The 16418-nt window shown below is 40.1% G+C and overlaps 1 protein-coding gene across 1 annotated transcript in view; it reads left to right on the top strand.

Annotated features, from left to right (window-relative positions):
- The first annotated feature begins 3606 nt into the window (after positions 1-3606).
- Positions 3607-16418, top strand: part of ZC3H6 (zinc finger CCCH-type containing 6) — a 60748-nt gene continuing 47936 nt past the window's right edge. The window contains exon 1 of the mRNA XM_033175449.1: positions 3607-4038. Coding sequence (XP_033031340.1) covers positions 4007-4038 — 32 coding nt within the window. The 5' untranslated portion in view covers positions 3607-4006. The remainder of the gene's footprint in view (positions 4039-16418) is intronic.

Genomic DNA, 16418 nt, shown 5'->3' with positions numbered 1-16418 from the left:
ATCCCAGCACTTTGGGAGGCCGAGGCAGATGAATCACTCAAGGTCAGGAGATAGAAACCAGCTTGGCCAACATGGCAGAAACCACCATCTCTATTAAAAATACGAAAATTAGCGGGCATAATGGTGCGTGCCTGTAATCCTAGCTACTACTCAGAGGCTGAGGCATGAGAATTGCTTGAACCCAGAAGGCGGAGGTTGCAGTGAGCTGAGATGGTGCCACTACACTCCAGCCAGTGATGACGTGAAACTCTGTCTCAAAAAAAAAAAAAAAAAACAAACCAACGAAACAAAAATAATGATATCCTTTCTACTTTTTTGATGTTAAAGTGTCTTTTATGAAATAACCATAAGATGTTTAATATGTTTAATTTATTTAGCAAAATAAAGTGTTGGTACCTTTATGTCCATTACAATTTTTGTGTGCGTACGGGGTGGGGAAGGTTGTCAAAGATAAATAAAACTGGACATTAAAGTGGTGAAAAACAATTTTATTCAGTAATTACTAACAGTAGGGGAAAGAGCAGCGTTCCATTTCAATGCAGAGGTAATTGAGCAGCTTACAGAGAGAATAAGGGAGGATGAAAGAGCCGGAATGCATGCAAAAAATTTCAAAGTCAGTCAGTATAAAAGTGATTAGACCAGCTGTGTCAGCTAGCCGGCGATTATCACTGAAGTCAGGATTGTACCCTCCCACCAAGAATGGGAGACAGTAAGTAACCTTCCAGATGATTAAACTTCAAAGGAATGGCTTTCAGGTCCTTAAGAAAGATACTCCTGAATTGTAGGAGAGAACACATACATGTCAAGGGGACACAGGAAGGACTCACAATTGTAAGCTCTTTTTTGTAAATGCTCCAAGAAAGGGGGTCAAGGGCCTATGGCCAGGTGGGCAGTGTTGAGTTTTCTCTGGGAGACATTTAACCGAGAGGCCTGGGGAGAGATCTGCAGTCATCCTAGGAACACGACCGTATGCTGCTACAAGCCTCACTACAGTCTGGTGGTCTCTTTTTGCTGAGGTTTTGACAAGGTCATTAAGTAACAAGAATTCTGTAGTTCTCATGACCCATATGTCATTATTAGGTAAAATCCGTTAGGTTTAAAATTAATTAGTGTAATCTCTTTGATATCTACATTGCTCCTTAACTGAGGCAATTAAAGACAGGGTGTCACAGATGTCTAAGCACTTCTAGATTCTAAAAACCCATAGCCTCAAAGGAGCACTGCCCCTCAATGCTCACCCACACACACCTCCCCTTTCTGTTACCTAGAGAAAAAGACCAAGCCCTGATGACAAATTTTATCATCAAACTTCTTAAGTGGCACATGCCAACAGTTAGAAAAGGAGGCTTTTCATCCAGAGAGAACTGCACTGTCCTACGCCATCGCAAACCAAACACCTTAATGAAAAGTTTGAAAGACATTCTCAGACCTCCAGATACAGGGCACAGGGAAAACAGAAGTGCAAGAAAGAACAGCAACTGTTTACAAGGGCCTTTGGATAACTTCAAGAAATCGGCTACCCAAATGAGCTGCAGAAAGGCCTAAATTAACTAAAACAGTTACAATAAAACCGAAGTCCTGAGATTTTAATGTAACTCCAAATGCTAATATAGTTTCTTCAGATCTATCTTTCGAAAGCTTCCTAGAAACGTATTACAGTAAAATGTGGCTGTAAGTACAGGTCCTGTCACTGCCTGTATTCAACTAAAAAAAAAAAAAAAAAGGTAGTCCCAGCACTTTGGGAGGCCGAGACGGGCGGATCACGAGGTCAGCAGATCGAGACCATCCTGGATAACACGGTGAAACCCCGTCTCTACTAAAAAAAAAAATACAAAAAACTAGCCGGGCGAGGTGGCGGGCGCCTGTAGTCCCAGCTACTCAGGAGGCTGAGGCAGGAGAATGGCGTGAACCCGGGAGGCAGAGCTTGCAGTGAGCTGAGATCCGGCCACTGCACTCCAGCCTGGGCGACAGAGCTAGACTCCATCTCAAAAAAAAAAACAAAAACAAAAAACAAAGCGCGCCTTTTTTTTTTTTTTAAGACGGAGTTTCGCTCTTGTTGCTGGATGGAGCGCAATGACGACTTGACCTCGGCTCACTGCAACCTCCTCCTCCCGGGTTCAAGCGATTCTCTTGCCTCAGCCTCCTGATTAGCTAGGATTACAGGCATGCACCAGCAAGCCCAGCTAATTTTGTATTTTGAGTAAAGACGGGGTTTCTCCATGTTGGTCAGGCGGGTCTCGAACTCCCGACCTCAGGGGATCCGCCTGCCTGGGTCTCCCAAAGTGCTGGGATTACAGGCGTGAGCCACCATGTCCGGCCTTTATTTTCAATGTATATGTTAATATCAAAAACTTTACATTTCTAATTTAATCCACTCATTGTTTCTGAATGCATTCCACTTATGCATTAGTAAAATGCATTATTAAGGAAAGACAAATTAAAGTCAGATATTTGGATTAATCATTGTCTATTTTAGTATAAAGCAAGGAACTTTCCTTCAGGACATTTAATATATTAAATGGGCCAAAACACTGACATGTCATTTAAAAATTTTTTAAGGTCACGTTCGTAAGTGTAAAAAAAAAGTCATGCATCGCCGTGCGCAGTGGCTCACGGCTGTAACCCCAGCACTTTGGGAGACCCAGGCGGGCAGATCACCTGAGGTCAGGAGTTGGTGACCAGCCTGGCCAAAATAGGGAAACCTCATCTCTACTAAAAATACAAAAATTAGCCAGTCGTGGTGGCGCGTGCCTGTAGTCCCAGCTACTAGGGAGGCTGAGGCAGGAAAATTGCTTGAACCCAGGAGGCAGAGGTTGCAGTGAGTCGAGAGCGCCAACACCACACTCCAGCCTGGGTTACAGAGCGAGACTCCATCTCCTACAAAAAAATAAAATAAAATAAAAATAAGCATGCCTAATGGTTATTTATAAAATACTCGCATACATTTTACGTTAATATTATTACGAAATAAAGTAACGTTTATATAATTATTTCAATAGCTATTCCTATTTCAAGTAATGGGTAAATTTAGCACTAAATATAAAAAAAACTGCATGGGCAAGCTGTTTTCCTTAAAACACGATGCTGAGCACTAACTGTTACAAAAACAGATACCTGCTACAACTGTGAAGGATAAACCGCATTTCCCTATTATTGCAAGAACAAAGGTTTTAACAAAAAATTTTAAGGACTCTACAGCCGCCTTGTTCTTTGTTATCCCACCCCTGCCCGCCTCGGCTAATGCTTTTGGGGCCAGTTTGCTTGGTGCGTCCGGAACTCCCCAAGCGGTGGGCCTCTGGCAGGAAAAACCGCGGCCCGCACTGGGCCGGGAGCTAAGGCGCTGGTGGCCCTCGTTGGTCCCGTGGGCCGCCTCCCCCTCCTGCAGACACTCGAAGAGCCATCCGGCCGCGTCTCTCGCCGCCCGGCCCCGCCACTAGGCTGCCGCCTCCGCCGCCGCACGGAGAAGGGCGAAGACCCGCCCCTAAAGGTGATTGACGGGCAGTCTCCTCCAATGGTCAACGCGCTCGGCCCCGGCGGGCTGGCCAAGGGCCGCGGCTCGCGGAGGAATCTCTCTTGCCCTTTAGTCCCGGGAAAGGTGTTGCGGCCGGCGCCATTTTCTCGAGCCGCCTGTTTCGGGTGCCGCCATGTTGGTGAGGAGAAATCACCGTTACGGCCACTGTCCAAATCCCCGCGTCGCTGCACGCCGCCCGCCCGCTCCCACGCCACAGCCACCGGCGGCGAATAGAGACTAGAGCGGCAGCGCCGGCAGCGCGGGGCCGTTGCCCAGTGTTTGCAGTTAGAGCCCCACCTCTCTGGCGTGGTTGTTAATAGACTGGAAAGTCTGTGTCTGTGTCGCTCACTAGTAACCGTGAGTTTTTACCACTTCGTCACCTGTCGGCGGCGGCCGGGAGCAGGTTCCCGCAGGCGGCGCAGGGGTCTTCCCCGCGCCCCGTCGCCGCCGGCCTCGCAGACCTGCCCTCCAGCCCCGCCCCGTTCTTGACCAAACATGACAGACTCTGAACATGCAGGGCACGACAGGTTGGGAACCCTTCTTGTCTGTCTTTCTGTCGGATGAGAGGAGGGGTCTGGGGCGGCGGGAGCGGGCCGGGGCCGGGCGCCTCCTGCATGACCTAGACGTCTCTGTGTGGCTCCGTCAGTTCCATGACGCGCATCCTTATGTAAACTGCTGGATCGCGGCCGCGGGGGAGGTCGGCCCGGCCGCGCCCGCCTCCCCGAGCCGGGGTCGCTGCTCGCCGGCGCCGGCCCCGCCCCCGGCTGGGCACGTGCGAGCCCCCCGCCCCCGGGCGGGTTGCGTGTGCGCCGGTCGGCTCTCAGCGTCCCGGCTCGGTGCTGCGGTCCTGCCTCTTCCCGTCCAGGGGTCGGTGCTCCCGGCCAGATAGGACCAGCCAGGAATTTTCAGGAACGGGTGTTTTAATATTTGACTACTTCCCGAGAACCGAGAACACCTCTAAAAAAAAACATGTTTGGTTTTCAGGGAAGTTTTAAGCAGCACCAAAAGGCCATCTGTTGTATACAGTCTTACCCCTTGGAATTTGAGATGGCCAAGTTTCAAGTTCAGTATGTTAACACAAAATACTTAGGCTTTGCAGAAACTTAGTGTAGCATAGTTTTACCCTAACGGAAAAACTCCATGGATTATTCAGGCTTGCCCAATTTTCTAGATGGTGTGTATCACTTGAATATTTAATTGAGATTCTGATTTTTTATTTTTTGCTCTGTGCCTTAAGAGGCACATTCTGGATTCCATTCAAGTTTGGGGACATTTACAAAGTATACTGTAGTATACTTAAATTTTGGTTATAATTCAAACTTTCGTTCGTATATATCTTTAATAATGAGAAAGGGTGGCTTTCATTCATTAAACTTACTGAAACAAAATCCATTGCATCTGATTCTTACTTAGAATATTAATTTGAAAATCTAGAACCTCACAGTTACTCCTTTGTGAATAGAAGTAATCAAAAATATACATTTTACTATAGACTATATACATTGCTGAAATTTTATCTGTAGTAATGTGATCTGCTTGGTAAAGCATCCTAAACACGTTTTTAAAACCCAGAAGGAAAAATCACAAACACTGCTGAAATTTGAAATATCTAAATGCCTAGCAATTTTGAGAGGGATAAAAGTGATATTTCAACAACTTCAGTATTGTAATAATAAAAGTGGATTCCCAGACGGCACGTCAATCAAAGGTATAATAATTTTTAGAAAGTAAAATGCACTCTTAAAAATGATAAGCTTGCACTTGGCATATTTTTAATGATTTTTGTAACGTTATCTTTTTTATTAAAAAGAATGTTCTTAGAATGGGTTGAGTAATACCTTGAGAAGTTTCCCACTCTTGAGTATCTGTGGACAAACCAATGATGGGGTTTTGCTAATGGAGCTGAAATCCTTTTTTATATGGAAGAAGGAAATCTGTTTCCCTCTCAGTGCACAGTGTAACTTTAATATATATATTGTACATCATGTCATCAAATTCAAGTATCAAAATAATTTTGCTGGTAAGGAACTGTGATGACAGACCTTTTAAATAGCTTGAAATTTTAAAATACTGATTTAGAGGTTAAAAAGAAAACCTTAAATAATTATTTTTAAGATATGTTAATAGCTTGGTAGTAGGAGCTAAAGATTAGTCTATTTTATTTAAAATTAGGACTAAGAGTATTTTCCAGCGATTTCTGAAGCAAAAAGGTTAGCTCCACTTAGCCAATTGTTAAGTGGCATCTTGGTTCTGAGGTGAAAGAGATGGTTTATTTTTTTCACACTTTTTTTTGTCAACCCGCATGAAAAACAAAACAACTACATCAAAACAAAGTGAACTAGAAGTCAGGAGAAATTCTGCAAGATCAGATCGATGGTTCTAACCTTCCCTGGTGAACTGTTTTTTTTTTTTTTTTTTAAAGTGTTGCTGCTATTTCTGTTGGTCTGGACCTCCGCCTGGGTTTTAAGAGTTCTAAAAGCTCCCCAGGAAATTGTAATATGTGCCACATTGAGAACCGCTATACTGGATCAGTGTTTCCCAATGTTAGTTAATCATCAGAATCACTTTGGGGAATAAATTTTTGTTCTGCCCAGAGCAACTGAATCAGAATCTCTAAGGTATTTTTCATAGGCTCCCTGGATAATTCTTAAGAAATTTGGGGAAAAAAATGGACTAATCTGCGGGATCCCAAAATACTGTATCTTTCCATGTTATAGCTATTTTATGCTGTTATAAAAGTTTCTGTGAATTAAGTGGAGAAAAAGATATGAAACTTGGTGTATGGAGCTAGGCTTTGTCTCAAGGATTATTACTATTTTTTATTTTTATTTTTTTTGAGATGGAGTCTCACTCTGTTGCTCAGGCTAGAGTGCAGTGGGGCGAGCTCCGCTCACTGCAAGCTCCGCCTCCCAGGTTCACGCCTTTCTCCTGCCTCAGCCCGCCTAGTAGCTGGGAATACAGGCACCCGCCACCACACCTGGCTAAGTTTTTGTATTTTTAGTGGAGACCGCGTTTCACCATGTTGGGCAGGCTGGTCTTGAACTCCTGACCTCAAGTGATCCACCATCCTTGGCCTCCCAAAGTTCTGGGATTACAGGCGTGAGCCACTGTGCCCAGTCAAGGATACTCTTTTTATAACATTTTCAAAAATTAAGGCATATTGTGTGTGCAGGAAAAAAAACGAAGCCTATTATTTATATTTACAATTGCTTTGATTTTATACAAATTAAAATATTACTGTTTATGTGAAAATGAGATTCTAAATGTAAATGGAATTCACAGAATGCATAGTATTTTTCTCCTTTAAAGAATAGAATCTCGCTATATGCCCGGGCTGGTCTTGAACTCCTGGGCTCCAACCATCCTCCCATTTCAGTCTCCCAGGGTGTTGGGATTACAGGCGTGAGCCACCATGCCTGACCTTGTACATGTTATATAGTGAACATTTTGCACAAGATTGTTTGCCAAATGAATAACTTTAAAAAAATATCCATTTAGTGTACTTTCCTTTAAATATTTTCACACCTGGAGTTAAAACATTGTATTTTATAAAATGTTATTAATATAAAAATATTTGTAAATAAACTTGTGGCTATGTAGAATGTAGTAGAGGACTTTTGCATAAGCCTAGAGCCTAGTTTCTAAAGGTCTTTAGAAATAGGTAATAGATTTGGAGAGGAAAGAGTTGGGGGAAATCAGAGGGAGGTATAATTCTGGTCTCTTGTCATTTAGTTCTCTTTTATTCAGTTCTCTCAGGCACAACTCCAGCCGCTTAGTTTTATATTTCAGCTGGATGTTCACCCAATTAAAACAATTCACAAACAACAACTGAAGACGAAACACTATGAGTCCTTTCTTTGGACACATCTGTAGTAGAGTAGGAAAAGATAAATATAAGGCAAGCAATTGTTACAGAATTTTCTGAAATATACTAATGGTAAAAGGTTTTATAGGTCCTGTACTGGGGAAAAAGATAATTTTTTAACATGAAACATTTAAGAGTTTGTAAGTCTCAAAGAGTCTTTAATTGATAGGTGGTATGAATAATACTCTCCTTTGGGAGGAAGTTTATAATATATAAACAACCTCTCCACCCTTCCCTCACTGCTTCTGTCCTGTACAACAAGAACAACAAAACTCCAACTAGTCAGAATTGCAAGTGGTTTATGCCCCCCCAGCATAGATTGAAAACTTGCTAAGAGACTGCACTGGAGAATCTGAAGGGATGAGGATGGAAAAGATGATTATACTTTTCATTTGCAACAGGACTTTCATTTGATTCTCACATTAATCTCACGTAGTAGTTAATTAAGGTAGTATTACAAGGTTTAGTGAATTGTCTGAGAACTCACAAATACAACCTAGATAAGAACCCAGGTATTATTATTTTCACTCTTGCAATATTATTTTCCTACTTGGATATTGTTTTCCCTCTTCGTTAAGTTTGCACAGCAAAGTAATGGAGTAAGTTCTGGACTTTGATTCTTGAGTAGCTTGGAATTGTAATGTGTTACATTTGAGAGAGAGCCCTTCATTTTGAATAAAACCTTGGTTCTGATCCTGATCTTCTAAGTTGGTTAAAGCTCTTCCCCCTTTTCATGATTTTTTTCACTTGTGAAATGAAGTAGTTGCACTAGATTATTTTCAATTTTCCTTCCCACTTTAAAAAATCAATGTTAGTATAAAAAATTGCAGATGCGGCCAGGTGCAGTGGCTCAAGCCTGTAATCCCAGCACTTTGGGAGGCCGAGACGGGCGGATCACGAGGTCAGGAGATGGAGACCATCTTGCCTAACACAGTGAAACCCCGTCTCTACTAAAAAATACAAAAAACTAGCCGGGCGTGGTGGCGGGCACCTCTAGTCCCAGCTACTTAGGAGGCTGAGGCAGGAGAATGGTGTGAACCCGGGAGGCGGAGCTTGCAGTGAGCCAAGATAGCGCCACTGCACTCCAGCCAGGGTAACAGAGCGCGACTCCTTCTCAAAAAAAAAAAAAATTGCAGATGCCTTTTCTCAGATCAGACTACACTTTTTGTTTCACACAATATCTGGTTTGTAAATTAGTATGTTCCGTGGAGTAAATACCTTTCCTGACTAGCCATTAACTCAAAACTTTTTGATTCCTGAATCCACTAATTTAATTATTGTTGAAATTACTAAAGGAAATTTTTCTTTAGCAAATGTAAAAACTCCTATCGGGTCTCAGGTTTGATGTTGGAAAGCACTCTGACTCTTAGGAAGACTCTTTTCTTCCCCCAACCTCTCATAAAGAAATTATTTCGTTCATTTTAAAATTTCATTCATTACATTTTCATTCTTAAGACAGTGTTTCTGCTAAGCATAGTGTTAAGCACTGGCAAAACAACTCTGGACACAACATCATGAACTTGCTCTCTGGGATCTTATAATCTAGTTGCAGAAACAGATTGGTAAATACATAGTTATAGCACAAGTACTATAATGGAGGCCTGAACTAAGTGTTGTGGGGGTACATATGAAGGCTTCTGGGAGACATCATGGCATAGCTAGACCTGGAGGATGAATAAAACTTGGGCCAAGTAAACGCAGAGATACACAAAAAGCTTGGAGAAATGGCACAAGTAGGTTCAGGGATGATAAAAGTGTTAGTATGTGGAGAATGTACAACTATTTTGGGGAATGGGTAAACGGATTAAATTTGGGGCCAGACCCTGAAGGATGTGGGGATCCCATCAAAGTCCTTTAAGCAGGAGAATTATCAGATGCATTTTTTGGTATACTGCCTGGGGGACAGGAAGACGTGGACTACAGAAGGGGAAATCAGTAGAAGGAAGACAAGTTAGGAAGCTTTTCAGTCATTTTCATTAAACATGAAGCTTAATACAAATTGTTCTAGGATTAGGAATACAGCAATGAAGAAAAAAAATCCTTGCATAATGAAACTTACATTTTCTTGGGAGAGACAGAAAATAAATGTGAAAAACAGATGTGTTAGATGGTGATAAAGCAGAAAGGGAGATGGGGAGTCAAGTGGATGTGGGGAGGGTGTTTAGGGAAGCACTTGTGAAAGAGTAACCTTTGAGCAAAGAACCCTGATATAAGATAACAATCCAGACCCAAGATATTTGAGGAAAGAGCATCCAAATAAAGGGAGTGGGAGGTAGAGAAAGCCTGGACCAGGAATGAGCCTGATTTAATTGAGGAAAACACAAGGGATGTGGCCAGAGAAAAGAATGAGCAAAGGGGAGAGTAATAAGAATAAATTAGAGGGGTAATAGGCAATTGTATAGGGCCTTGTAAGCCATTGTGTGGACCTTGGATTTCACTCTTAAGTGGCCTGGGAGCCACTGGGGGATTGACCATAGGAGGGACAGGATCCTCTATGGTATATGGTAAATGAGTAGTATGGTAAATGAGTAGTAAAAGGAACTGCTGTGGTAATTTAGGTAACAGATGATGATGGTTTAGGTGAAAATGGTTGGATTCTGGATATGGTTTGATTGGTGTTAGAACCAATAGGATTTGCTGGTGACTGGATGTGGACAATGAGAGAATAGAATGAGCCAAATCTATTGTAAACATCTCGAAATCAGATGAGGACTTGACCAAAGGCATTGGCAATGAGGAAGTAGACAGGCAAAATTCATGAGGTATTTCTTAGCATTGATAGAGTTGGATATAAATATCTGAAATTTTTAGCTGATTGAAATGTTAGTTGAAATGAATGATACCACTCCAAGTATGTATGTCAAGAGGTATGGAGAAGAGCACAGAAGTTTTTGGAAACCAAGGGAGAAGAAAAGAAGGGATAGTCACAGCAGTAAAGAAAAATTAAGGTTAAAATAGGTCACAGGATATACCTTATACTAAGTTAAAATATTTTAAGGTTTGAATGAAAGGGTGCTGCAGGGTTTGCACACTGGTGGGCTTCAGGCTTAGAATCTGCTTATACTGTTTTTGCGTGACAGAATGTTTTAAAATATCTGTATTTGAAAGCATTTAAGGCTTGATTTGTGCTCTGCCCTCCACAGTCTTATCACTCACAGTTTCTTGGCAAACTCACCACTCAAGGTGTCCCTCACTTATCTAGGGGATCTGCCTCACTAGGGTAGACATTTAGGTTTATAACTCTTATATATTAAGTCAAGTTTTCGCCTGGACAGATTGGCTACCAAAAAGAACCTCATAGATGGGTGACGTTGAATTCACCAGATCATGCCTTCAGTTCAGAGCGGCCGGAGAACTCTATTCTCTTGTGCATTGATGCCCCCGGAGTTGTGGAACACAGTGGCCCTGCTTTAATTTTTCAGATTTAGAAACTGATCAGTGTCAGAGCAATCAGACACAGGAATGTTAATTCGTGTTCAAAAATAATAACAAGACTAGCATTTGTTTAGCACTTGCTATATGACAGGTGCAGTTTTAAGTGCTTTACATGAATTGTTTAATCCTCACAACAACCCTGGGAAATAGGTCCTATTATTAGGCCCCTTTTCTACAGATGAGGAAACAGACAACAGATTGGTAAGTTTCCCAAGATCACAAAGTCAGTCAGTAGGAACTCAAAGTAACCTGACTCCAGAGCCCACACTCTTATCTGAGCATATACATCCCCATCACAAGAGAATGCCAGTTTATTTAAGTAAAATAAGGACTAGAAATTTACATCAGGGAGTGTATTCTTTCAATGTAGAATGCTGAATGGAAAACCAAATTTCAGTAGTTGCCTACTGAGCAAGATCGTGAGATAATAACAAGGGAGTTGATTATAAATGACTAGAAGTTTTAAGTGGCATCAGCTCTGATAAAGTGATAATCCCAGCTCCATAATATACTTTTCAAGCAGTTGCCTACATCAATCTGCCTTATAGGATATCCTTTCTCCTGGGTAATGCTTACATGATAGTGTTTTGTACCTTTCCTTTTTCACTGCTTCCATTGCTGACCGAACTACTCACCTCCATATTTCTGGTAGATACAGTTATTTTCATTGCATGTTAGTATCTTAAATTTAGTTAGTCCTATCTTTTACTTGATCCTCTGTGCTTGACTTCCTAACCTCTGTTCTGGTTTATGTTTTAGTTTTACAGTTGAGCTTTCTGAGGACATTCTTATTCCCAGTATCTTTTTTTTGGTGGTTGGGTTCTGGGAGGTGTTATTTGACTGCTGCTGATGTGTACCAACCAAGACAGTAGTCATTGAGTGACTAACAATAACGATTTCAGCAGATTATTATTACTCTTGGCAAAGAGCAAGCTTCCTCTATTATGATTTTGTATTTGTTTTATTTTGTTTTATTTGTAATTTGAGTTCTAGCTTAACATTAATACTTCAGATAACTGTTAATATACTTTCATAAATCATACCCGCGTTCTTGAGTGGCAAATAAATAAATAAATAACCAAGTTCCAAGTAGTTTCTAAAAAGAGTAAACATTAAAAGTAAGCATAAAACTACATAAAAATCAATCACAGTCTATTCATACAGTTGGTATGAAAATAACCTAGATTTGGAACCCTCATGATACTCAATATTTTACATATATCAGAGTTTATAATTTCTATAACTTCATTTGGTACATATAGACAGAGAAGATATTAATATATTCATTTTGTAGTTTAGGAAACAGACTTGGAAGGGCAAATAACTTGTCCAAGATGACTCAGCCCTGGGTGAGAACCACAACCTATCTATGGCATTCAGTTTCAGCCGTCTTTCCCTTGCTTCATAATGATGGTTACTCTGGTATCAGTTGCTGGATTGGGATTTTGGACATTTATAAATGTTTTTTATTTTGGATATTACTGAATCACAGACAATTTTATCTTAATTAGAAATTCATCTTATGTGACACTTGTCTAAATCTTAAAATATACCTTTTTCTAAATCTTAAAATATACCTTTTTCTAAATCTTAAAATACTAAAATTTTAATGTATAAGGGTGTTAATAATCTTTATATTTTAAGAGACTGTGAAATCAAGTCTAGCTAATTTAGATCTGTAAGTTTTTAGCTATAGAAAGCAATTCTATTGTGTACAACTTTCAGCCTGTGAAGGGAATTCATTGAAAATGCATAGAGATCAGAAGAACTAACACCTTTCTTGCATAGATTTTTCTTGATTATTGGCAGTTAACAATAAAATGTTATTAGATCACTGGTGCTTCTGTGTGGGGTTGAGTTTTTGTGATATCCCCTGTTAGACCCATAAGGGAGGCTGTTTTCTACATCCTTGGAATATATAAGATCCTCTTTTAAAATTATATTTTGTATAAGCACATGAAAATGGAATTAAATAATGAATTGATATAGGAATTACCTAAGTATTTTGGCTGTACATTTAGTGCACAAAATATCCCTTTTTTGACTGCCAAATGGCCAAGTGTGAAAACAAATATTTGTTAAAGCTAGAGCAGAAGTCAGTATCATCATCATAAACTTCTGGCATATGTTAAGATATGAAATGTTATCCCTGAAGTTATTATAATTTATTATTAGAAATATTAGTAATCTTATTTTAAGAGTAGGACATTGTAGTGCAGTAACGATAATTTTCTCAGTGCTACCTGTTGCTAAATTGTTCCTGTGATTGCTGTAATACACATACAGACACTAAATTGAGGGTCACTTTCCACTAAAGTTAGTGGAATACAAAATAGGTGGAGGAACTTTCTTCCTCTAACGTCTTTATATGTGTCTGTGTTTATATATATGTGTGCGTATATAAATATGTATACACATATCTAATATCGAGCAAAAATGATTATGTTGTACATAACTTTGGAGGTTTTCCTCATAAAATTCTAAAGTGGTAGAGTTTATAACATTCTGCTTTTAATTTATCTACAAAAAAAGTGAAGAATCCTCAAAAAAGATTTTCTCTTAGAAGATTCATGGATTTTGAGTGAGTCTCAGAAAAGAAAAGGAAGAAAAAAAATTCATGGAATAAAATGAAAATTAAATATAGTCTTTAGAAATGATTTTGTTTAGTATAATGAATACTGGTAATGCAACTGAATGCAATTGAAATTATGACAAAATTTCTATTCTGCTTTGTATTTTTCATTAAAAGTTTTATAATTATTTGTTGTCTGAAAAAGGATTTAATATTCTTCTTAAATTCATTAGCTAACTCTCAATATTATTACACTATTTGCCTATTTGAAAATTGTTAGTTTCTTTTGTACATAAATAGCATTCATAATTATTGTGACATTTTCTTCTTGCATTAATGTACATTTATACTTCATCTAATTGAGAAAATTTCAACATATAAAGTGAAACAAAAAGATTTTCATTCCAAGTTTTATGTGAAACACCTTAAATTGGAAAATGAATATTCAGATACTGAGAGTAAATTTTTTTTCTTTTTGAGACGGGGTCTAACTCTGTCACCTAGGCTGGAGTGCAGTGGTGGGATCTTTGGCTCACTGTAACCTCTGCCTCCTGGGTTCAAATTATTCCCCTGCCTCAGCCTTCTGAGTAGCTGGGACCACAGGCCCACAACGCCATGCCCGGCTAATTTTTGTATTTTTTAGTAGAGATGGGGTTTCACCATGTTGACCAGGCTGGTCTCAAACTCCCAACTTCAAGAGATCTGCTGGCCTCAGTCTCCCAAAGTGCTGGAATTACAGGCGTGAGCCACTGCACCTAAATGACATACTTGCAAAATATTCTCAGGCCAGGTGTGGTGGCTCACGCCTATAATCCCAGTACTGTGGGAGGTTGAGGGTGGATCACCTGAGGTCAGGAGTTCAAGACCAGCCTGGCTAACATGGTGAAATCCCATCTTTACTAAAAATACAAAAATTAGCTGGGTGTGGTGGTGTGTGCCTGTAATCCCAGCTACTCAGGAGGCTGAGTCAGGAGAATTGCTTGAACCCAGGAGGCGGAGGCTGCAATGAGTCGAGATTACGTCGCTGCACACAGCCTGGGTGAGAGAGCGAGACTCCGTCTAAAAAAAAAAAATTGTTTTTCACTTTTTGTTGTTGTTGTTCAATGATTAATAGACTATTTAAGCAAGAATATATATAGTTATCATTGCCAGACTTTTTGACAGGTTAAATGTTGGATCCAATTTTCGTTCCCAGATAAGTTTTTCTTTCCTATCCCTGTCAGTTTGAAAACATAATACCAGAAGAAGAGGGGCCCAATTTCACGCAGAGCTCCCAAGAGTGAGTTTTTAGGAGTGGGTCTGAAATTAGGAAAGACATTTGCTGATCTTGCATAGGTCCAACGAAATCAAGGCAGGATTTTCGATGAGTCCTTGGCAATTAGGGTAAGCAGGTTTCAGCCAGGCTTTTAATGGTCACTTGGCTTGCGCCTGCTGGGTTTCCGGAAATATGTCCTATTTGGCTGGGTCGAGGACATAGTGGCCAGGCGCTAAGGAGTATACTTTGGGAATGACGTCTTGGCAACCCAGTGCACAGCTTACTTTGTTTTGGAAACAAGATTGGCTCTGTCGTCCAGGCTGGAGTGCAGTGGCACAATCTTGGCTCACTGCAACCTCCACTGCCCACCTGCCTCAGCCTCCCAAGTTGCTGGGACTATGGGTGCATACCACCACGCCCAGCTAAATTTTGCGTTTTTGGTAGAGACGGGGTTTTGCTAGTCTTGAGCTCCTGGGCTCAAGTTATCTGCCCACCTTGGCCTTCCAAGGTGCTGGGCTTATAGGCATGACACTGTGCCTGGCCAGATTTTTATTACACTGTTTAGATATAATGGTAACTGAATGATCATGCAACAATCTCTGACCTCGTGACATTCAGGGATACCAAAAATGACTTGAGATGGGCCAAGGCAGAATTGGAGAAGCATACTTTGGCCGAATACTTAGGCCAAAGTATAATTTGGAACATTTCTTTTAAAAAATCTGCTCCCCTTATGCCCCCCCGTTGCAGTATCTTATAATTATAGTTAATCTAGTAGCAGATACTGGATTGGGATATTAGATATTTACAGGCCAAATGCCCATTTGGGATATTACTAGGTAATAGGCCGTTCCACTCTGGTTCATTGTAGATTCATCCAGTAAGCATTTCTAGAGAACTACTATATGAAAATATTGTGGAAAGTATCAACTTTTTAAACTTTCGATATCATGACACATAGAAGATTATTTTCTGATACATTCTAAGGGAATTTTGTTTTCTGAGATTTGTTTCCGTGGAATTTCTAGTTCTCCAGTCTGCACTAAAAGCCTAAATCAAGAGGATAATTTGAAAGGTAATGAAAGTAAATCACTTCTAGCTTAGATACCCAAGAGAGTAAATGAAATATAAAAAGAATAACTTTTAAAATGTCCCAAAAAAAAGCTATGGCAAGTCAATTCACAGTTTGGTTTATTCACGCAATACTCTGTCTCTGCTTATGACATAAAGCATAATATATTTTAGGAATAGTGTGGTTTTCTTCATGATGTCAAACATACAAGCTTATGGATATATTTTTAAATTCTTAATTTTCTAGATTAATGTTCAGCACTACTTCTTCCATCTTGCATTGGATGGGGGCAGATAATTAATAATTAGCAAATATTTTCTTATCAAAAACCAATTTGTTGGAAACATTTTGAAGGAACTCTTTGTAAATAAAATACATGGCGTGCCTTTCTGTTTTACCAGACAGTTGCTGATTTATCCTTTACTTGGTTACTTTGAATGATCATTAACATCTGTTGTCACCATAATCCCTGTGATCACTAGATGTCATACTCCGTTTTATGTTTTAGTGTTGCCTTGGGGAGACTTTGAGAATATGAGAGGTGTTCATGCAGACTGCTGCTGTGTATTGCGTAGAGATGGAATAAAGTACAAATATCTTCAGGAACAGACTCCAAACTTGGTTTATTCCAGCTTTCTTTCATTTTTTTTTAAACCTGTTCCAGATAATTTTTCATTGTTATCCTCTGAAGGAAAATAAGAGAAATTT

Source organism: Trachypithecus francoisi, unplaced genomic scaffold (assembly GCF_009764315.1).
Source record: "Trachypithecus francoisi isolate TF-2019V2 unplaced genomic scaffold, Tfra_2.0 Lachesis_group17, whole genome shotgun sequence".
Lineage (NCBI taxonomy): Eukaryota > Metazoa > Chordata > Mammalia > Primates > Cercopithecidae > Trachypithecus > Trachypithecus francoisi.
This window is presented reverse-complemented; position numbering and strand designations above follow the sequence as displayed.